The sequence below is a fragment of the Eptatretus burgeri genome, chromosome 15, assembly GCF_056783735.1.
Source record: "Eptatretus burgeri isolate ZD-2024b chromosome 15, Ebu_testis_v1, whole genome shotgun sequence".
Taxonomy (NCBI): Eukaryota; Metazoa; Chordata; class Myxini; order Myxiniformes; family Myxinidae; genus Eptatretus; species Eptatretus burgeri.
The window spans coordinates 28,978,198-29,002,528 of NC_140975.1; the positions used below are offsets into that span (position 1 = coordinate 28,978,198).

Sequence of the window (24,331 nt, forward strand, 5' to 3'; positions counted from 1 at the left end):
CCGTTCCCGCGTAATGGAAACTCAAGTAAATTACCACACCTAACTCGTCACACGGAACTTCCACCTCGTGAGAAGCCCCATTTCATGGAATCGTGATGCGCACTCATTGGTGTACACCGCTAGTGATAGGCTATTTATAACTGCGCTGCGTTCAGCTCAGTCAGCGTGCCGTCCCACATGCATCTGAAGAGGTAGACAGGCTGTGCAATGCAGTCTCTGGCGAAGGAGTAAAGGATCGATCGAGCTTAGTGTTGAAGTCCGATCATGGTTTTATATTGGCTTGTTTTGTACATCACCACACTCGCTTTCACATAGGTATTGAGTGTTAGTCATCACGATGACTGTGTGTTTCCCTTTGTGTTTCATTGTGTTTCCCTTTTGGTACAATAGCCGGCTTAAAGATTGTTGCGCCCTCTCACACGTATGTGTCAAAGCCACGCGCGACTTCATCCTTTACCTCACAGTCATCATGAATGTCCGCATATGCGTAAGTCGACACATGTCTCAGTCGTCACTTTTTCTCGGTCCCGATGGTGACGACTTACGCCAAGTCTACTGTATTTATGTGTAGATATATATATATATATATATATATATATATATATATATATATATATATATATATATATATATATATATATATTTCTACGTAGTATTTTTTTCTACATATATATATATATATATATATATATATATATATATATATATATATATATATATACATACATGTTTTATATATATATATATATATATATATATATATATATATATATATATATATATATATATATTTTCTACGTAGTATTTTTTTCGACATATATATATATATATATATATATATATATATATATATATATATATATATATATATATATATATACACATGTTTTATATATATATATATATATATATATATATATATATATATATATATATATATATATATATATATATATATATATATATATATATATATATATACATGTTTTATATATATATATATATATATATATATATATATATATATATATATATATATATATATTTCTACATATTGTTGCGAATTCGCGCCCACCGGCGTGCGGACGGCCACGTCACTTGAATCGCGACTGCGTCGCCCACCGGACGGACAATTCAGTCGTGACCCTCCGGGAACTATCACCCGGAGCCAGTCACGGGTGGGCCTTTCGACCTCACCACAATCGTGCCAATCGGCCACCCGCGTAGGAAAGGGTTGTTCGCCAAACTCGACCTACCTAAGTACCCACGCGGATGGTAAACCGGCGATCGTACCTCACCGCAGGTCGACTCTGGACACGAACTGCTTGGGCGGCCCGTTCCGTACTATCGGGATATCCGAGCGGTGTTATCGTCGACTTCGACGGTTCAGATTATTTACCAGGCGTTTTGCACCCACTACGAACCCTTTATGTGAAGCAGGATGGAGGGTCAATAAAGAAAAGACGAAGCGAAACGGTAAAACAGTTCACACAAAGCACATTTATTTCCCGGCACACGGAGAGCACACATATACAGCCAAACAGTCAAAATGCACATATAGCAACAAAAACAAAAGCAACAACGACGCAGAGTTACTACCGACTACGCGCACACACGGCAACACTTATACAGTTCTACTTTACAGACGGCACCAACACACATTTACTCAAAAGCAAAGGAAAGAAGCCACCCTCATAGACAAGGGGGCAGACAGGCCTGTAGGCCAATATGTGCGCGTGACCTGAATGAGCGGCCAGGCCCGCGAGACCGGGGGGGGTCTTACCCGCATCCTCGTGACGCGTTGGCGGACGAGCCGCAGATGTGGCCGCGTGGCTGTGCTCCGACTCCGTGCTCCTTGGCGGGTTTCGTTGGCACGACATTTGGAGTGGGGTGGGAACGGGGCCCCTTTGTTGCACTATCTCAGTGCCGGGGAAAGGGGGAATTGTTGATGCCCTGGGGGAGGGAGAATGGCTGGCTGGCTGGCTTGGGTCCCGCGATGAGCGATCCCACACCGCGACCTCGTTGCCGACCGCCGTCCTTCTCTCATCGGACCCGAGCTCCTTGGCCTCTTCCCGCAACTCTTCTCAGCCGACTCCAGAACCACACTCGATGACAATCCGATGACTTCGCCACCCGACTCCACTCTTCCTGCCACACCGATCACTTCGCCACCCGACTCGACCCTTCCTGCCACACTGATCACTTCGCCACCCGACTCGACCGACTTCATTCGCCTTGCACTCGCCTTCTTATAGGCCGGTAGGAGCAGCTAATATGCAAATATTCGGATCAGGATCACCTCGGGGGCGGAGCCACGCTCGTCAATTGGACGGAGGAAAAGTGGGCGTGAACCTCCCGTGATCCTAGAATTTGCATATATCGATTTCACACAGACGCGCCTGGAGGCGGGGCCAAGCCGCCCCGCGTTTGCTAATTGGACGGAGCAAAAGTGGGCGTGTAGCGTTCCTGATCCGAATTTTCCCTCGGAAAGGCCGCTATTTTAGCTCGCGGCTCGGTGCGTTCGGCACCAATCGCCAAACGGACCCGAGACAGCCCGACGCTCAGTGTTCACAGGTGGTGCGGGAATGGCCGTAGAAGGAGAGAGGTGAAGGTGGTGGAGGGTTTTCGGTGGTGATTTGATGGTTATGGTGCCGTTTGGGAATGGCGGTGATGCGATGATGTGGGATTGAGTTGTGAAGGTAAAGGTCGTGGCTGTTGGCGTTGTTGTTGTTGTTGTCCGAGGGTTGGAGCGTGGTTGCAGTTGGTGACGATGGCTGGCGTGGTGGTTAAGGTGGTTGTTGTGTGATGGCGGTTGAGACGTGGTTGGTTCAAAATTAAGATAGAACAGAAAAACGGTTATCTCAAAGCATCGCAGCCCGGATGAATCGCATAAATTCCCTCTATACAACTGGTTTGGGCGAACTACACATGTACTGAGAGATATCTCACCTACGGGCCCTTCATTGTGTAATGCGAATTTCCACAGCCGTAACCCTATGTATGTATATATATATATATATATATATATATATATATATATATATATATATATATATATATATATATATATATATATATATATATATATATTTCTACATATATATATATATATATATATATATATATATATATATATATATATATTTCTCCATATATATATATATATATATATATATATATTTCTCCATATATATATATATATATATATATATATATATATATATATATATATATATATATATATATATATACATATGTTGTTACGAATTTCGCCCACCCGGCATATGATTGGCCACGTAACTCGAATCGCGACGCGTCGCCCACCAGAACGGACAATTCAGTCGTGACCCTCCTGGAACTACCGCCAGGAGCCAGTCACGGGTGGGGGTTGAACCTCACCACAACCCACTCCACGTTCTAGCCGCGCGAAATAGGGTGAATCACCGAATGTCGATATACCTAAGTACCCGCGCGGGTAGCGTATCGAGGAGTTGTACCACGCCACAGGTCGACTTCGGAAACGAACCGCTTAAGCAGCTCGTTCCGTGCTAAAGGGATAACCGAGCGGAGTTATCGCCGACCTCGACGGTTCAGTTTTACTTATCGGATGTTTCAACCCACTACCAATCCCTTACGTGATGCATGATGGAAATTTTAACCAGAGGAAAGGACGCAACAAAACGAGAAACAGTTTGACAAGCACTTTTAATTCGCACGCAGACAAGTACGTATTTTACAATTATACAAAAATGCACGTACACAGTCAAAGCAAGAACAATACGCAGAGTTAAAACCGAATAAAGCAATGTACAAGCACATATACGGGTTTACTTAATAGACTGGCGCCACACACACATTTACACCAAAAGCAAAGATAATACAAGCCACCCTCACAGGCAAGGAGGCAGACAGGTCCGTGGACCAAATGAACGTGGGACCTGGGTGATCGGCCAGGTCCACGAGACCGAAGGGGTCTTACCCGCGCCCTCGTGGCGCGATGGCGGGCTAGCCGCAATGTCCGCGTAACGCGCCTGACTCTGTGCCCCTGGTATGGTCGGTGAGCTCCTTTGGTGTGCGTTGCGAAGGCACGTGTTGGTCGGCACCACGGTTGGGTTGGGGAACGGACGGGGTTACCAGCGCTATCTCAGCGCGGATGGGGGGGGGGGAATTGTTGATGCTCGGGGTCAGGAGAGGGGAATGGCGGAAGCTCCGTCCCGCTAGCGGGGTCTCAGGACCGCACCGACTCCGGCGAACTCTCGCCCCTGAGTCCTCTTCCGCGTCCTTGCTTCACTCCGCGACTCGTCCCTCGACCCGGCAACGACAACCTCAACGACGACCTTCGTCTTGACTCGACCAGCCCACCCAGCACAGCACCGCACAGCTCAACACAACCCACCACAACACTCTGCACAACCCCCGCGAGTCGCCTTGTGCTCGCGTCTTTATAGACCGGAGGAGGAGCGTGTATGCTAATTTGCGGATCAAAACGCGCTTGGAGACGGGGCCACGCCACCCGACGTTCAGCCATTGGTCGGGCAAAAAAGGGCGTGAGCCTCTCCTGATCCGAATTCCCTCCTAAAAGGAGTCCACATGCATCGCGCTTGGGGGCGGGGCCACACCACCCGACATTTCGCCATTGGTCAGGCAAAAAGGGGCGTGAGCCTCTGCTGATCCGAATTTCCTCTCCCGTTAAGGCATGCATTTGTACTCGCGGCTCGACGCGTTCGGCAACAATTACCGAACGGGCCCTGGACAGCACGACGTTCGGTGTTGACTGGTGGTGTGGTTGATGGTTGTGGAAGGAGAAAGGCGAAGGTGGTGGGGGGTTTGCTGTGGTGGTTTGGTTGTTGGTGGGCGTCGTTTGGGAATGGCGGTGAAGCGATGTTTGCGGGATGGAATTGTGGAGGTAAAGAGGCGAAGGTGGTGGTGTTTGAGTTGTTGGCGGCTTAATGGCCCAAAATAACGATAGAGAAAGAAAAATGGCTAACTCAAAGCGTCGCAGCCCGGATGAATCACACATATTCCCTCTATACAACGGGTGTGGACTAACTGCACATGAACTTATCGATATATCTAACCTGAGGACCTTTCTGGTCTATTGCAAATTTCCACAGCCATAACAATATATATTTCTACATTATATATGCATATATTTCTACATATATATATGCATATATTTCTACATATATATATATATATATATATATATATATATATATATTTCTGCATATATTTATATTTGTACATATATTATATATTTCTATATATATATATATATATATATATATATATATATATATATATATATATTTCCACATATATATATATATTTGTATATTTATACAAATATATATATATATATATATATATATATATATATATATATATATATATATATATATATATATATATATATATATATATATATATACACAGGGTGTCCCAAAAAAATGTACTCACTATTTAAATGATAATAAATGCGTTATTTATTGACTTAGAAACAAGATTAATGGTTAAGTGTATAAATGCATGTTTACAAATGTTCAAACTGATGACCATCACGTTCCAAGCACAGCCGATAACGTGGACCAATGGATTCAACAGCGTTACAAATCATTTCATTTGGAACTGCAAGACATTGTCTTTCAATCTCCTCTTTCAGCTCATCGACTGTTGCTGGTTTTGAGCCGTAAACCTTATCTTTCTGATATCCCCATAAGAAGAAGTCCATTGGAGTGAGGTCTGGGGAACGCGCAGGGAATTCAACACTACCTCTTCGCCCAATCCATCTGTTCGGAAAAGTTGCTTTGAGATAGGCCCTTACATCATGGTGATAGTGGGGAGGTGCTCCATCTTGCTGAAAGTAAATCTCTTCGTCATCAAATATCTCTTCGACACGTGGACCGACGGATTCCTGCAGCAAGTTGAAGTAAACATCCCCAGTGACAGTTTGGTCAAAAAAGAATGGCCCTCAGATGCCCAATGCTGATATCCCACACCACACAGTAACCCTGGTAAGTTTAAATGGTATTCCATAGTTACATGCGGATTTTCAGGAACCCAGTTGGTGCAATTGTGTCGGTTAATTGAGCCATTTAACTTGAAGCTGGCCTCATCGCTCCAAACAATTTTGGATGGAAATGCTGCATCTTCTTCACATTTGCCCAGGTACCACTCACAAAATTCAGCTCTCTGGTCAGGATCGTCTTCATTTAGACTTTTTAGAGCGTGGATTAATTTTGGAATGTAACTTTTCCAATTAATTCGCTTCCAAATGCGATGGGCGCTTGATTTTGGGATTCCTGTCTCATGAGCCATTTGTCGTAAAGATTTCCGTGGGGATTGGTGGAGGGTTTCCAGCAATTGATTTTCCTTTGCAGGGGTGGTTGATGACCGTGGTCTTTCTGAACGCTTCTTATGGACGTCATGCATAGTTCCATCTGTTTGAAACTTATCTCGGATACGAGCAATGGTGCGTCGCGTTGGTGGATCTTTGTGAAAATGTCTTCCAAATTGTCTTTGCACTTCCATGATGTTTTCGTGCTTCCAGTAGCACTTTATGATACATTTTCTTTCTTCAAAACCTAGTCGTACTTCTGCCATTATTAGGGTCAATTTGATCTGAAAATAAATGAAAAATTCAATGAGTTATGAGGAGCCAAAACGTGAGTACATTGTTTTGGGACACCCAATTGTTTTGGGAGTCCCAAAAAAAATACAACTTTTCATCTGCAAGGAGGATGGTCATAACATATATTTAAAAAAAAAGATATATGGCTGGATAGAAAGCTGAAAGGTTGAAGTTTATTGTACCAATGTCAAAATTTCCACCAAAATTTAAATTTTGGTATGGAATCATCATTTTCTTTAAGACCACATGTTCGACGTAGGCTCCACGTTGTCTGATCACTGCCTGCAAACGCGTTGTCATGTTCTCCATCACTTTGGGAAACGTTTCCTGAGGAATGTTCTGGATTTCTCGGTGGATGTTTTCCTTCAGCTGATCAAGAGTCTGCGGCCACGGGTTTCCATAGATCCTGTCGTTGAGATACCCCCACAAGAAGAAGTCTGGAGTAGTAAGGTCAGTGGAATACGGTGGCCACTCAACGTCTTCGTAGAGGGAGATAAAGCGGCCCTCAAAATGTTGGTTGAAAAAATGCCTTGTTTCCCTGGCTGTATGGGGTGGTGCCCCATCCTCCTGGAACCACTGGGTTCTCATCTGGATCAGGTTGTTTCTCTTACGGGCCTGAGTACGTAGCTCAGGCAGATAGAATTCCTGAATCATTTCGCGGTAGTTCCTCTAGCTTACCGTGCAAGTGCATCCCTGGTCATCTTCAAAGAAGTATGGAACAATTATCCCATACTAACCCTTGTGAAGGTCACAGATGGTTCCCACATTGGTAAGCTTTGCGATGGTGCACTTTATTGTCTGAAAGTTTGGTGCATGGCGCAAGTGGATACCGAAATGTCTCGAGTAAACACGTTGCACCTGAATGACACTTTTCATCTGGTGCCAAAGTTCAACAATTATCGTCCGTTGTTGAACGGTCAGTCTTGGCATTTTTCTGGTGCTTGCTTGGTATCAAAATAAACTTCAGGATCTCTGCAACAAGAAATGAAGCATTAGTGACAAAATTACTGCTTTTTTAGGATCAAACGAAGCATTTTAAAAGTTGTATATTTTTTTAGGACACCATATATATATATATATATATATATATATATATATATATATATATATATATACACATATATTTCTACATATATATTTTTTCTACATCGACATACACACATATCTATGTATATGTATATGTATATATATCTTCTTCCACTTTCGGCTTGCTCCCGCTAGGGGTCGCCACAGCGGACCAACTGTCTCGTTTTGTTGTCCGCATAATCATTTGGCATAGGTTTTTACGCCGGATGCCCTTCCTGACGCAACCCTGGTCGCCTCTTACGACACAGGGATATGGTACACCTATTCTAACCGGGGCATACACCGGGCCCAGTACAACTGGTGCTCATTTCGCCGACCTCGGAAGGATGGCAGGCTGAGTCAACCCCCTGGTGTTTTCGACTTGGTTTATATATATTTATATATATATATATATATTTATATATATACATATACATACATATACATACATATATTAATTCAGTGTCCCAACGGGGCTTGAACTCAGGACCTCTTGGGTCCCAAGCCACTGCCCTTACCACTGCGCCAACACCAGGCTATGTATATGTATATATATATATATATATATACATATATTTCTACATATATATATATATATATATATATATATATATATATATATATATATATATATATATTTTTTTTTCTACATCGACATACACACATATCTATGTATATATATATATATATATATATATATATATATATATATATATATATATATATATATATATATGTATATATATATATGTATATATATATATATATATATATATATATATATATATATATATATATATATATATATATATATATATATATATATATATATGTATGTATATTTGAGTGGAAAGAGTCAACTTGCTGCATTTCACTCAAAGATGTACATTCATTCAGATCAAATTGCTTTTAACCCTTTGGGTGCCACACTTACCATCGATAGTTCAATTTTCTCCCTCTCGCTCTTGAAATGGATTTTCACGGTTGTCACGCTTTCCCTGGCATTTTGCTGATTAGAAGTGGTTTCTATCATGCGGGGTAATTGCTTCTTCATAATGTATGACTCGTAGTTCATTCAAACCCAATTCTTGTCTAATACTACTCATCCTCATCTGATACTTTTGTGCCAACATTGGGGTATAAACAAGGAATACACAAGGAACTTGGTCACAGGAGGAGGCCATTTGGCCCATATTGACTGCACATGGCAAGCTGCAATCTGATTTGTTATTATTGTTTTTATTATTATTATTATTATTATTATTATTATTTTTATTTGCACACTTGAGAGGGAGGGGCATTTATTTTGGAATTGATGTTGTTTGTTCAAGTCTATTACAACCGTGATTCCTTTGGTGACCCTTTTTCCAATCGATAATTGGTGAAACGAATTAGAATCCTTTCCGAATCAAACAAATTAGTTTCATCATCACACTATTAATTTGAACTTATCAGTCCTGGTGTTGGTTGTTGCATCCAGCATTTTGCTTTTATTTACCCCTGTTCCTTTGCAAATACAGAACCATGTTGCGTCAGCTTCTGTTATGGGGTATTGCAACTTTCAATATGAGTCCAATTTTGTGTTTCTGACTGTTTGGTCGGAGGCTGTTCGAAAAATTCTCAAGGTTCTTTCACTTGATTATAGTGTCTCCATTTGAGTGTTTAATCCACTCAGAGGTGCTCATGACATCAGCGGCTGGTTTATTAATTTACCTCTGCAGCATTTCTCCCTCTAAAAAATTATATTTTGAGATTTTATTTACCCTTGCTGTTTTGAGTGGTCCAGTCTGGATTTGATTCCTTCCCCAACTATATACGGCCAAATTGGTGTTTCACAATCAGGATGTTGCATCACAAAGTACTCCTTCTATCACATGGTAAGTTGTGTCCCATGTGTCACCATTTGTTGGTGGACGTTAAAGATCCCTATCGTGGCTTTCGTGGAGATTTGGTGAATTATCGCTGGCATCCTGAACGAGTTTCAAATTCCTGCCCAACTCGGCTTCAGTCAAATGTCAGACCTAACCCAGGTTGGTGAAAGATTTTGATCGATCTGGCATGCTCTTTTATGAGGCACCAACCCCATACTTGGGACGTGGCGTGAAAAGAAGAAGCTGTTATCGAATGGCATTGTGCCTTACATCATCAAAAAGTGGTTTGGTAGTTAAGTGTGTAAGGCCTCGCGATGTTGCCTCACCAGTATGGTTTTGAATCCCAAGGCACTATTTGAAGACATTTGGCCTTTGTGCCAGTACCTCCGGTTGATTAATCCGAGGGATGGCACACACACATAGACGACATTTACCACACTCCAATCCTCCATGATTGATTTGTTTGTCTCATCATCTTCCAAAAGATAAGGTAGGACATTAAAACACCAACCAGACAACGTTTGTGTCGACCATTTTTGTTGATGGCAAATTAGGTCTGAAACAGCACTGGTCAGGACTGGTGTTGAACTCAAATCTTTTTTTTTTCTGTATTTTCTGTTGTTCAATGTCAGGATAGTGCAGAATGAGGAACTAGTCTTGCCGGTGAAGTTTAGTGTAGATCTGCTTCAACAGACAGGTGAAACAATGGGTGGAATCAACAGAACGTTGATTGAGGGATGCTAACTGCCGAGAGAAACATTGAGAAGTTGACATTTGAGGTGTTAACCATTCGTTAGAGCAAAGAGATTTTGCTCTGATGAAGTGTTAACGCCCGAAATGTCATCTTCACCTACCTTTGAGCGGTCTAGTCTTGGTTGGATTCCCAATCGACTGATAAATTGTTGGAGTTGCGTCTTCGCAGGCTTTGTAACAAAAACTTTATCGAGTTGCGTTTGTTTCTGCCATATGAAGACCTTGATGTGCTTTACAGGTGACATTTGCAAAACAAAATACAAATGGGAATAATCAATTTCTGCACCATACATTTTAACACATCATAGGATTCCCAATGTCTGGCCCATCTTGGTCATCTTGAGTGCAGGGGGTGTGGGGAAGGGGTGGAGGGGGGGGGTGGGTGGGAATGAGAGATGGCTTTACGAGTTTGACTGTCTTCTCAATTTCACACCTGCAGGTCTATCGCGACACGTGCTGCAACCGTGAAATCCTCAACCTGCATGTGTTTTGCCCTAATGAGGCCAGTGGATGTTGTGAAACCATGGTCCTGCACAAGCTTTTGGTGAGTATGCGAAGCTCTCATTATTTTTACCTGCACTGCAAAATTTTTTTTTTTAATGCGATTTCTGCTTTCATTATAATTTGCTTTGTTTAATCACTAGTTCATTCACTGGTGTGGTTGCTCAATGATCAAGTTTGATTTTTTTAATTATTATTATTTTTGTATCAAGTGCTCCACACTAACAATGGTATTATGAATGTCTGTCTATGAATGAACTTGCGAGTTATGAGGCTTGCCTTTGGGAATATATGAACTTGACGACTATCCTACTTCATCGGCTGTGGGAGGAAGGCTTCTCCTTCTTTCTCTCTCTAAAATGGTCAAAAAAAATTTTTCTTCTATTTTGGCCTACTGCAATTCACTCCATTGTATTCCGATGAATTTTAAGATCTAGTCTTGCTATTTAATATTTGGTCTTCCTCTGGTTCTCCAATGAATTTTAAGATTGAGTCTCTCCATCTAATATTTCTCCGCTTCCCCAAGGAATTTTCACATCGAGTCTCTCCATCTAATATTTGCTCTTCCTCTGCTTCTCCAATGAATTTTAAGATTGATTCTCTCCATTTAATATTTGCTCTTTCTCCACTTCTTCCAGGTTTTTTCTCCAGATTGCCGTTTGTAATTCTTGTCAGACAGCAATTGTCCATTCTTCTTGCTAGGTGTCCAGCCCAGTTCCTGGGAGACACCATCGTATGTGCACGAAACTGATCCTGAAAACAAAGGCAGCTCACGTTCCAATACAACTGGGATCAATCCAGAAAGATCCATCATGCATGTTACACAACTTAATTAGGAAATATCCCTGGCTACCTGCCCAATCATTCATCACACTTTGTAACAACTTTGAATGAGCCGAAAATCCCCTAATGAGCCCGAATGATTACTTATTGCATCTTTTAAAATTCACAACAGTTTGCACACCTGAAATATTTATCACGTTTCTGTGCAGGTGCACAATTAGTCTATCGGTAAATGCTTGTGTGCCACGGAATGGGAATTGCATAATTATTCCGGTGAATACAGTGACGAGGCAGCAAAACATGGACGCATGCAGTCACGGGTTCATTACCAGCCTGCCCTGCTTTTGTTGTTTGTTTTCACCGTCGAGCGAGTTTCGTGAACGTGAATCGTCTGTGGTACAGTCTGGATCCGATTTGAAGTGATGCTGATGGTGCATTACATTTTAGTTACACACCTAGCTCGCATTTGGCTGATTAAATCATCGAGCAATCGCATTTCCTTCAGTCTGGGCTGCTTGTAAATAGCTTCATTTATCTTAAGATGCCTTGGGGGTTGAGAAATGGAGTAGATGTGGGTCATGTGGGGAATGGAAACATTTATTGGCAGCTGCAGATAGAGTGTGCCACGGGGAACATTGGGTTTGATGAGTGTTGTGCCGTAAGTTTTCTCTGTTCAGCACAATGGGTTCATTGGAGACCTGGCGATGCTGCTTCCTGCAGGTGCATTTGGACACTTGCCCATACGAACTAGTCGCTTGTCACAATGACGCCTGCTCCATGCACCTGGCACGCCTCTACATGCCTCAACACCATGGAACGTGCCCCTTTCGACTAGAGTTCTGCAAGTTCTGCAGCGCTCCGGTGCCATGTGTCCAGCTTGAGGTGAGTGTTTCTGTGTGTATCTACACCTTCTTTGCTTACGTGCGTGCCTTAGGCCTCGGATGATATACCGCCTTGTTGGTTCTATTTGTGTGGTTTCCTAAAGAACTAATGCATCTCCACTTGAATGCACGGGTATTTACATCAGTTCCTGGTACTTTTACTCACTTCTCCCCCCTCAACTTTTATTGTTCCTATTATTTATTTCGTCTTTGCTGGAATTTACTCATGTCGTCTTATTATTTCTGTCCATATTTTCAACAAAACTGTGTTTTTACGACCATTAAACATGAAATTATTTTTGGTTTTAAAGCTGCCGGCTGGGTTCATTAGCCCCCGTTGGACTTAGTCTGAAACGGGAGCTCATGGATTTGGTCTCGATTTTCGTGGCCATGCATGCGTGTGTGCGTCCGAAAACTACATCTCGGACATGTATGGACCGATTTTATTCATACTCTGCACAAAGACAACACATGATGGTAGACATAAGCATGTCATTTTTTTTTTTTTGACATCAGATCCAAGAAGGCCGACTGGCGGCCATTTTAGTTGTAAAAAAAAAGCCTGATGTTCAACACATCCTCAACCATTTCTCAGACAAATATGCCCAGATGTTGTGAAAAATTGGCACACAAATTAGGATTGATGCCTTACATAAGCACGTCATTCTTTTCGAGATCATATCCAAGATGGCCGACTGGCGGCCATTTTAGTTGTAAAAAAAAAAACCCAGTGTCGAACATGTCCTCAACCATTTATCGGACAAGCATATACTGATGTTCCATCTTGGAACACAGATAATAAATGATGACTTGCATATGCATGTCATTTTTTTTTTATAGATCAGATCCAAGATGGCCGACTGGCGGCCATTTTGTTACTAAATGTGTCCCCAATCATTTCTCAGACATGAATGGTCTGATTTTGTTCAAACTTGGCACAAGCACAGTACATGATGGTGTAAACGTGTCCCTCACTTTATTTTGCAATCTGATCAAAGATGACTGACTGGTAGACTGGCAGCCATTTTAGTTGTATATAAATATGGGCTGGCCCTTTAAGTCCGTACAGCAAAATTACTAAAACATCGGGGGCTGTGACATTTTATGTCTTTTTTTACTTGTTTACATTAAGGTTTCAAAATATAGTTTGTTTGCTCCCTGGAACTATTTAAATTCTGAAATTCCTGTCCTCTAAGGTTTATGTTGATGTAAACTTTTCCAGTTATTTTTATGCCACCCTTTTTGGGTGTTGGTTTGTGGCAATGCCCTGCAGATATCTCATTCTTCCCCCATTAATACCCCGATCTCCACCCCTCTCTCCACCTCCACTCAGTCGCTTTATTTTCCTTTCTTTTTTCTGGTATCTCTTTTGCACTCATGACAGAGAATATTTCCTCATGTTCTCCATCTCCATCACCTTATAGATATTTGCAGCACATGGCTGTCGGTAGCTTCACTGCTGGGAGTGCAGCTGTGCTTCTGATGCAGTGCCCCCTGTAGATTAGGGCAGGAATTTGTAATTTGTCCATGGTGCCGGTGATAGCTCGCCTACTTTTCGTGAAGGACACTATAGGATCTTTAACGTCCACCAACTAATGCCCACAGATGAACACCCAGTTTAACGTCCCTCCGAGAGACGTCCTCAACCATTTATCAGACAAATATGTCCAGATGTTGTTAAAACTTGGCACACAGAATGGGAATTGCACCAGGGGCTGCCAGTGGCTTGCGGGCCATGCAATGAAGAACAGAGCATTAAGGGGTCTTCAAGGGGGGGGGATTGAACCTCCTCCCCCCCAAAAGGTATTTGCGCTCTTCTCCGAAACTATACACAAAATTGCGTGGACACAACCTCATGGGCACATTGATGAATCACCCTGCCTGTAAAACACCAGGATGACAGCTTATAGCTTGGTCAGGATTCGAACACACGTGAGACAGCTCAGAGACTAGTGCAGATACCTCTCAAATATCCTTCCAGCCTTCTCCAATTCCAAACGACATCAATAAAAATGCAGGCATGTTTACCCCCCAACCTCACCTTTTGAGACGTTGCTTGCTACACTCCCCCCAACCCCACTTTCACCACTTTCTTACGAAAAATATCAAGAATCCATGCACCCATCAAATTATTTATGGCAACACCTGAGGCCAAACTCTTCAAAATCAAGAAAAACCTACAGCAAATACAAATAAATAATGTCTCGTAATAGAAGTCATAACCAGAACGGTTTCAAACTGTGAATTTATTTACTATTTTTACTTCACCTTTAATATACAGTTAAATATGCAGATATTCCAAATATTTTATAACCTTTAATAATGCCAAAAAGAGCCAAGTAGGTGCAGTGTCCCCTCCCCTCTCCCCCCCCCCACTCCTCCACCATTTGTTTTCTGAGAACTCTACATGACCCATACAGAGAGCTCTTGGCAAATTGCACTGAGAATCAGATATGTTTGTTAATTTATATTTTATTAAGACCAGCCATCAATTTCAAGAGTAGCAATTATGTGAATTAGAGATATTCATGACAAAGTAATTTTCAAAACCAACGTATAACTTGCATACACGGAAGCACGTCTCCCTAGCTGCCATTGCCCTGGCTTTGTTTAGAAATCTCACTTTGTCGTCAACATGCAGTTCAAGATTCCATTATAATGGATTTATATATTGGAGGGTCATGGTAAAATGAGGTAACTCCTCCATGCAGTGCATAATGAACTTTTAAATGGCTTTGAGATGTTACAACCTCATGGACTTCACTTTGTTGGCTTCATCAATGCATGAAAAATGAAAATTTTTGAAATATGTCGTGTTTCTGCTTTATTTTTTGCGTTAACTGTTACTTTATCACAAAACAAATCTCATATATATATATATATATATATATATATATATATATATATATATATATATATATATATATATATACTTTCGTTCTTTATGATAAATATATGTAATTATGGCATTTTGGCTGAGACTTTCTATAAATTGTTGGTTCAGTATCAGAACGAACTTCTCCACCATTATCCCACTCCCTTAACATACTTCACCACATATTCAGCGCACTACAATGGTATCACCACTTGTACTTTTGCAGGCCTTCTGCAGGTGTTGCACTTTCTGATTGCTTACATAACAGTCAATGACAGTGTACTACATCAACACGTGACTGCACGAGGAAGGATGTCATTTTGACACATGAGATGTGATTCTATCACGTGTTACCGTATTTGCATGCTAACCCAATTTTTCCTCTCTTTCCATAATTATTTCCGAGAAAGACAGGCCACCGAAATAGGAGAAAAGGAATACTGCATTGCATGGATATATATATATATATATTGCAACTGAAACTTAAAGAAAGAAAGAACAAGGGGGAGAGGAGGGGAGAATGTGAGATGGAGTGGGCTTGGCTGGGTGTGGGAGGGGAGAGGAGGAATGGTGGTAGTGAGAAGGGAAAAGGGAAAATAAATTCGGAAGGGTTGGTGTAAAAGGGAAGGGAAGAAGGCAAGAGGGGAGGGGAAGTTTCTTAACTTGACTTTACACAATGTGCAAGCAACATGTGTCCGTATCAGGAAAGTTGACTTTTATTTAAATTTTGCTGTAATTCCAGTCAACCCTCTTCACTCTCCTGTTCCCCCCATTCTTACTTACATCCCTCCTCACACAATCTTCTCATCTCAGCCAAGGTCTTTATTTCCTTGTTATTCTTTATTTACGTAAATAGTTTGCAAACTTGTTTGATCTTGATGATGCAAAAGATAAATGTATTGACATTTCAGAAGCTGAGTGACCACAATGAAAGGAGATCATTCAAGTCATATCCCTTTCCTGAATACTGAATGGTGGATGCAAGGTGCTTGCACTTGGTTAGCCCCATGCCATTTTCATAATCCGAATCGAGTTGTGATGGTGTGATGTGGGATGTATTTGAGGTGGAAGGTAATGTGGAAGGCGTTGATGGATTGCCGGCATGACATGAGTGATCATTCACTGCTCTTGCTGTGTTCTACAGGAACACAAACAGACCTGCCCCAAGTACCTGCTTCCTTGTCCAAATAACTGTGACGAGCACGGAATACCACGGAATGAGGTGAGTTCAGGTTAGTGAATAATGATGTATGGGAAAGTAATAAGTCCACAAGGGGACTTGTAAATGGAAAGATGCCATTGAATCACTCGGGAGTGTGCTGGTTTGAGAATTGTTTGAAAGTGATTTTGACTCCCGATAGGCAACACCGAGCTGTTTGAAATGCTTGCGATGTGGAGTAAATAGTTTTTGTCATCATGTGACTAAAAATCATTTGCTAAAATCTACTCTTTCTTCAGTTATTCCACAAGAAGCCTGAGTACATCTTTATCTATGATGCAAAACTACTTTCTCGGACTTCAACACGACAATCCCTTCAGTGACCCATATTCACCTCTGAGCTGTCTATCCTCGGTTCAAATTTTGACTCGACTATAAACCGTCATCCTGGTGTTTTGTTGGCAGGTCGAGGCATCAATGTGTGTGCCGTCTAGTTGCTGGGACTCGGGAGCAAAAACTCGGTTCGGATCCGGCTCGGTAATTTTGGCAAAAACTTTGCCGGGTCAACTCGGGACTTCTATAAGTATGCCATTCTTATTTACTTATTAATTTCAGTTTTTACATGATCAAGGCTCGTTGAAGAACTGGAATCAAGCGTATGTAAATCGCATGGGAGACGCATCATGCTTGGCCTCAATCTAAGCTGTGTTGACAGGTGCAGCTGGCCACAGCACTGCTCGCATTACACTGCAACGATTTCCTCTGCAGGAAATCATCGCAATATATTAGTTACTTGATAGTGCAAGTTTATTTCCATTCCTTTCATCCCATAATATATATATATATATATATATATATATATATATATATATATATATATATATATATATATATATATATATATATATATATATATATATATATATATATATATAGCGAGTGTCTCTGTCACACTTCATTCCAAAGGGTTTTTGCTGTCGTGATATGGAGCATGATATCTGAAATAGTTGTCGATGGATTTAGATGAAACTTGGTGAACATGTTGGATGTGTGACAAGGAAGAATTGTTTCAATTTTGGTGAAGATCCGAATCCGGATCCGGATCTGATAATTTTTTAAGTGATTCTTCACCATTGAGAGATATAACTAAATTAATATATAGCACAATATCTCAAAAGGTTGTGGACGGATTCGGATGAAACTTCGTGGACAGGTTAGGTGTGTGGCAAAGACAAATTGATTCGATTTTGGTGAAGATCCGAAGCTGGATCTGGATACGAGAATTATTTATTCTTTAAAGTCATTCTTCACCATTGAGAGATTGGGCCAAAACGATATAGTACTGTATAGCATGATATTTCAAAAATATAAGGGGTCTGATATGTTGTCATGGATCAGGCATTGCGGGGCAGAGGTATGTGCTCTACCAAATGCCCTTCTAGTTAGTCTTTGGTATGACTCATCTGGGAGTTTGAACCACCGACTGACCAATCTCAAAGCAAATTCACTGACCATTACACCACTGAGACTGGTTGAAATTATTTATTTTGCTCAACTATGAATCTCCATTTGGTTTCTTTGAACGTTCCTAAAATACTTTACAAATCCACTTTCGCCCTCTTGCTTCTAGCCACTTGTGATTGAGTGACAAATGATTCCTGCTAGTAGTACCCTCAAACTCATTAGCTTTGTTATATCTCCATGGTCAGAGTTTTAACTGTTCATACACATCAATAACAAACTTCCTCAACACCCACCACCTCTTTCCCCAAAGTAGGTTTTCTCCTAAAGTAAATCTATTTGTGTTTGTCAGTTGAAATATATCGTATGAGAGCAAACCAGAGATGATGTAAAGAACCAATTATGTGCAGACAGGTGGGGAGGGAGAGTGGTTGATTTCTGATCCACTTGTAACTTCAATATATATATATATATATATATATATATATATATATATATATATATATATATATATATATATATATATATATATATATATATATATATATATATATATATATATATATATATATATATATATATATATATAATTGTTGCGGACCCGGGGGTCGGGGGAGAAGACCACGAAATTGCACGCGAATAACTTTGTGACGCGGCGGGTCACTAATTGACCATGAATGTCAATAACTCGACCACGTGACTTAGGGTCCTCCGTCTCATAAATACCGTTTACCTAAAGGTCACGTGATCTAATTACCGGGGGACACGCCCTCGGTACGCCTTGTTCCATGCCTTCCAGTGGTTCCCTGGTTTTCTTATCCAACCGCAACCAGGTGAGCGCCAAGACGTTTTGCCCCCATGTTTTTCAGTTTTCTACGAATTGTATTTGAAAAAGTAAAGGCGGTACGGTGTACCGTCAATATCACACATGGAAGTCATCAAAACTGCACCAACAATATTATTTTTGCACTTTTGCAACTTGCATTTAATTTTTTTTATATATAACATTTTGTATCTTGCAGATCATGGCGATAAAAAGACAACTTTCAATAAAATCGTACAATTTAAAAGGATATGAATACACAAAATGTAACATCTCATGAAAGTTACTTCACTTTTTTCTTCGGTCACCAGTTTTATGGCAAGACGACATTTTGGCAATGCAATCATTAATGTATTGAAAATGTGTATCATTAAATACTTATATCTTTACATAAAGGGTGCCTGGAAAACAAAGTTGTCATTGATTGATTTAGCGTTATGTAACGGCACTGGAAACAACCGCTCTCCCCATAGGACTTCGTAACGCTTCAACACACTCGCCCACCCCTCTCCCACCGCCATGGATTATGTAATTTTTGAATGGCCCTCCAGTTTTGGTCTTGCACCCTCTGCCTTCTCTTCGCTCTGTCCCTCCCACATTTCTGCAGGGCAAACACGGTCTACCAGTAACCTTCTTGTTAAACTTCAAAAATCCAGGCGCATGACTCACCTCCACTCATTTGTTCCTCTTTTCTCTCGTCTGTGGAACCAACTTCACCAGTCTGTTCAATCTCATGCTTCTCTTCAAAGCTTCAAGACAGCTATTCACCACTACCTTAGGTCATCCCATATCCATACTTATGATCTCTTATACCCCAAATTACCTCATTCCCAAATACTTTCATTTTCCAGGTTTTTTTCCTCACGTGTTTTGAAAAAAAATTGGGGGGGGGGATATTGTACTCTGATCCATCTGTCTGTCTGTCTGTCCATCACACCATCCCCTCCTAAACGCTTATGCAGAAATTCACTATATTTGTAGTTATGATCACCACATGGAAAGAAGGTGCGAGAGCAGTATCATTTTTGCTCTGCCTTCTGGTCCGGGGTCAAAATGTCAAATACCAAAAAATGCAATCACGGGCACGTTTTTATGCATCTTTTGATGAAACTTTGTGTGTGCATTCAACATTGGGGTATGCATGAACTATGCAATGACTTTTTGGTTTTGACCCCCGTTCATGACCCAAGGGGTGGGGGCTTAGGGTCAGGTCAGGTATGTGAGCATGTGCCAGAATAGCGCGTCACTGCGTCCACTCTCCGCTAGTACTCCAGGGGCCTCCGTCTGGCCTTCCCCCAGGCAGATGCCAGGCCCATCCCCATCTCCTTGAGATGCTGGTCAACCTGCTGCAATCACGAGGGACGTGGTCGGCCCATTGGCCTCCTCCACTCACGAGACTCCCTCGCTGAGAGAATCTGGTGAGCAGGATCAGCGTCAGGAAAACGAGCCACATGTCCATACAGCCGCAACTGACGCTCACGGACCATGCAGGTAACAAATCTCATCCGAGTCTCTCTCAGCAACCGCTCGTTGGACACAAAATATTACCAGCGATAGCCAAGGATTCTCCGAAGAGACCCGGTACCAAAGGAATTGAGTGTCCGTCTCAGATCCATGGTCAGAGTCCAAGTCTCGCATCCATAGAGCAAGACTGGAAGTACCAAGGACCTGAAGACTCGGACTTTCGTCCTCCCGCACAGGTACCGGCAGCGCCACACCCCATGATCCAGTGAATCCATGACTCCCCAGGCCCAACCCAGACGTCTATTGACCTCTGACTCACAGCCAGCAGAGACATGAATATCACTGCCAAGGTAAGTGGATCTCTCCACGACCTCAACATCCTCACCACAAACAGACACAGACAGGACAGCAGCATCCAAGATGTAAAGCCTGCTGCTCTGGACGCTGGTGCTCAAGCAGATGGTGTCGAACCCTATCAATAATTATCCTAGCAAAGACCTTGCCCGGCACTGAGAGCAGCGTCACCCCTCGGTAGTTGTTGCAGTCTTGGCGATCACCCTTCCCTTTCCAGAGAGGGACAACAAGGCCCCTCTTCCAATCAGTTGGGATGATGCCTGGGTTCCAGGCAGAGCACACAACTGCATGCAACGACACGAGTGCAACATTTCCACCAGCCTTGAGAAGTTCGGCATGGATGCCACAAATCCCTGGAGCTTTACCCCATTTCAACCGGTTCACCACAGCCCGTGTTTCCACAAGCGAAGGTGGACCACAATTGATTGGAGGCTCAGCAACAGGGATTGTAACACCATTGACGTCCAACTCGACAGCGACTGGATCAGCCTGGTACAACCGCTCAAAGTCACCGGCCCAGCGGGCCTTCACTTCAGACTCCTCTGCTAAGAGCCTACCACTGTCTGCTCTAACTGCAGTGCTCCGAGGGATGGGCTTGGATGAACGCAATGCGCGAATTCCCCTGAAAGCGGGACGAGAATCACCTGTCCACAGGTGATGCTCTACCCCTCAGATTCCTCGCACATAGGCCTCCTTGTCCACCCTCAGTGCACGTACAGTTTTACTCCTCAGCTCCCTGAACAGTTCAGCTCTGCCATTCAGCCTGGCCCTGCGACTCTGGTCAATGGTATCCAGTGTCCCTTGAGAGAAAAAATTCTTCTTTGCCCTATGGTGAGTTCCAAGACATCCACTGGCAACATCAAGGACGGTGGTCTTGAAGGTAATCCATAACTCTTCAGGACCCCCCAAAGCACCCAGACACCCCAAATGTCCACTCAGCCTGTTCGCAAACTCCTCAGCTACTCTCTCATCCTTGAGCTTGCCAACATCCAGCCTAGGCTGGGATGGTACCATTCTCCAGGATTTAAGGTGCAGCTTTAGAGTTGCTACAACAAGCCTGTGGTCAGTATTGAGGAACTGAGCACTCTGGTAGACCCTGCAGTTCTGGATCATCCTCCAGCGACCGTCAACCATCCCTATCAGTTCCAGTCGATGCATTGAAATCCCCCAAGACTAGAAGTGTATCTCGTCTGGGGCACTGATCAACCACAAACTTGAGCGTGGCGTCGAATGCGTCCTTCACGGTGAGATCACTCGCCTCAGTTGGAGCATAGACAGAGACCAGGGAAATGACACCTAAGGAGTGACGAATCCTTAATCTCATAATACGCTCGTTGACCGGTGTTACCTCAATTATCATTGGGGTCAGCTTATTGGACACAGCTCCAGCAACTCCTTGGGTATGGTAACCATCAGAGCGACCAGACCAATAGTAGGTGTAACCACCCACCATTATCTCGCCGCAATCCGGTCTCCGAACCTCAGAGAGTGCTGCAATACCGATGTCCAAACGCTTGAGCTCAGATGATAACAGAGACAGGTGGTCATCCTCTCTTAGGGATAGGACATTCCAGGCACCCACCCGAAGGGACTGCCTCAGGTTCACCCAAGGAGACCGCCGTCTGGTGGACGACACCTCAGCACCACTCCGACACACTCTTCCGCAATCTGACCCAGGGAGGTTACCCCGTGGTTTCCCTCCTTTCATCAAAGATTGGGGGTCCTGAAGGCTTTGCCCCAATCCCGTCATCCGGTGAGCTGCCCTGCGAAGAGAAGCTGCACAGGAGGTACTCCCACGGAGTGGGTTTTCAGATTTTTTTTGCATTTGTGTGTTTTGCAGAAGGAAGGGTTTTACAGTGGCTGGAGTGCAAATCCTGCCACCAACCTCCTAATAAAAAAAATAAATAAAAGTAACCCAACTGCAGGAGGACGTCCGCAGACACAGTTGGGCACTAGATATGGATGGCTGTTGGCTTGCAAGGAGCTCCTCCGCCCTTTGGGTCAAAACCCAAAGGGTGCAAAAACTTAGGGTCACATTCGTCAAAACAGGAAAAACATTCAACTCAAAATTTTATATTGGGTCATTCCTGGTAGAACTTTTTGCTGTCTTTGAACTATGCTTTAGGTGGGAAGCATAGAGATTTGCAATGGCACACCATCAACTTCGCTGTAGTTGTGATTTTTCCCCCCTCTCCTTCACCGCTTTTTATTTGTTAGTTGTCAGTTGGTTTGATCCTTTTGTTTAATTCCTGCCTCGCACTTCCTCTTCTTGCTGTGTTTCATTTAGCTTATGTGCAGCTTCTTCGCAGCCATGTGTCCTCCCCCTCCCCTTGATCTTACTATCACTCTCACTTCGACTCTGCTGTTGGTGTTTCCCCCTTTACATTTTGTTCTTTTGCATTCTGCTCTTACTGTTCCACGCGTCTCGATCATGTATACAAAAAAATCCCGAAAATAAATGTTGAAGGAAGTATGTATAGAAGTAAAGCCACTACAGGAAAAAAAAAAAACAAGAAAAAGAGCAATTAGAGATTGCAGACCCTCGCCAGGACTTGTTTTGTGTGTGGTGTTTGTGTAGTTTTGTGCACTGGTGTGTTACGTAATTAATAACAGACATAATTAGAACTGCCACTTTATAAATGCTGGCAGTGATGACTGGTTCAGCCATTTCAGAGAAGAAGACTTTTGAAGGTTAATAAAAAAACAAAAAAAAAACAATACGGCTGCCGAATCACGTGACCGTTGACGTCATCAAAAACTTTTTTTGTTGACCATTTTATCCCGAGATGACCTTCGAAATTTTTCATACTGATCGGAAGTAGCGTTCTACAGATGCAATTATGACGTGATAACGAAGGCACGATGACGTCATTAAAAAATCGCACTCATTCCCATGGAGGAGTACTTGCCGTGTACCAAGTTTCAATTTTTTCCTTGGTGTGGTTTCAGAGATACAGACGTCCAAAATGTTTCCGTTTTTCCAATATGGCTGCCACACTATGTGACCTATAACGTCATAATTATCATTAAAAAATTCTACATGAGTAGTTGCGCCGATGGTGACAATTTCGTTTCAATCCGACAAAGCAGTTGCGGAGAAAAACACGAAAGTTCTGTGCGGACAAACAAACAAACAAACAGACAAACCCAAATACAATACCCTCTCCTTCGGCGAGGGTAATATAGTGTTGCAGAAGCTAATGCTACATTGATTACCCCCTCAGGTGCCATCACACTACAGATAACATGTAAGAGCCATGGTAGGCCACCAAAATCCAGAGTGGGTTGTTGAACATCTTTTGTTTTTTTAATAACCTTCCAAAGTCTTCTTCTCTGAAATGGCTGAACCAGTCATCACTGCCAGCATTTATAAAGTGGCAGTTCTAAGCAAACAAGCAAAGTAAAAGTTTTCTGAAGCTCCGTGGTGAGGTCATTAGAATTTTATCCACAAATGTCAGTCCCAATCCGCCCACCATGTTGTTGGCGCTGGAATCACAGCTCGAGGCAGAAAGTACGTAGGTGACAGGCAAGTTGGAGTACTGACTCACCAATGGCTGTCATTGACGTATTAAGAGTGGGGAAAAAAAAAAAACCCAAAAATATTTTACCTTCTGCTTTTGTGGATGATTAAGCAAAATATCAGTTTATTATCTCTGCCCACAATATCTTTCATTGAGCCAACACCGGCGTTAACACCTCCTCGGACGTAC

At 42.4% G+C, this 24,331-nt stretch overlaps 1 protein-coding gene across 3 annotated transcripts in view; it reads left to right on the forward strand.

Moving 5' to 3' along the window:
* Positions 1-24,331, forward strand: part of LOC147011813 (TNF receptor-associated factor 3-like) — a 100,959-nt gene that overhangs the window by 36,329 nt on the left and 40,299 nt on the right. For all 3 annotated transcript variants that reach the window (XM_085857107.1, XM_085857108.1, XM_085857109.1), the window contains 3 exons: positions 10,760-10,864; positions 12,325-12,486; positions 16,505-16,582. In XM_085857107.1, the coding sequence (XP_085713233.1) occupies positions 10,760-10,864; positions 12,325-12,486; positions 16,505-16,582 (345 nt within the window). The remainder of the gene's footprint in view (positions 1-10,759; positions 10,865-12,324; positions 12,487-16,504; positions 16,583-24,331) is intronic.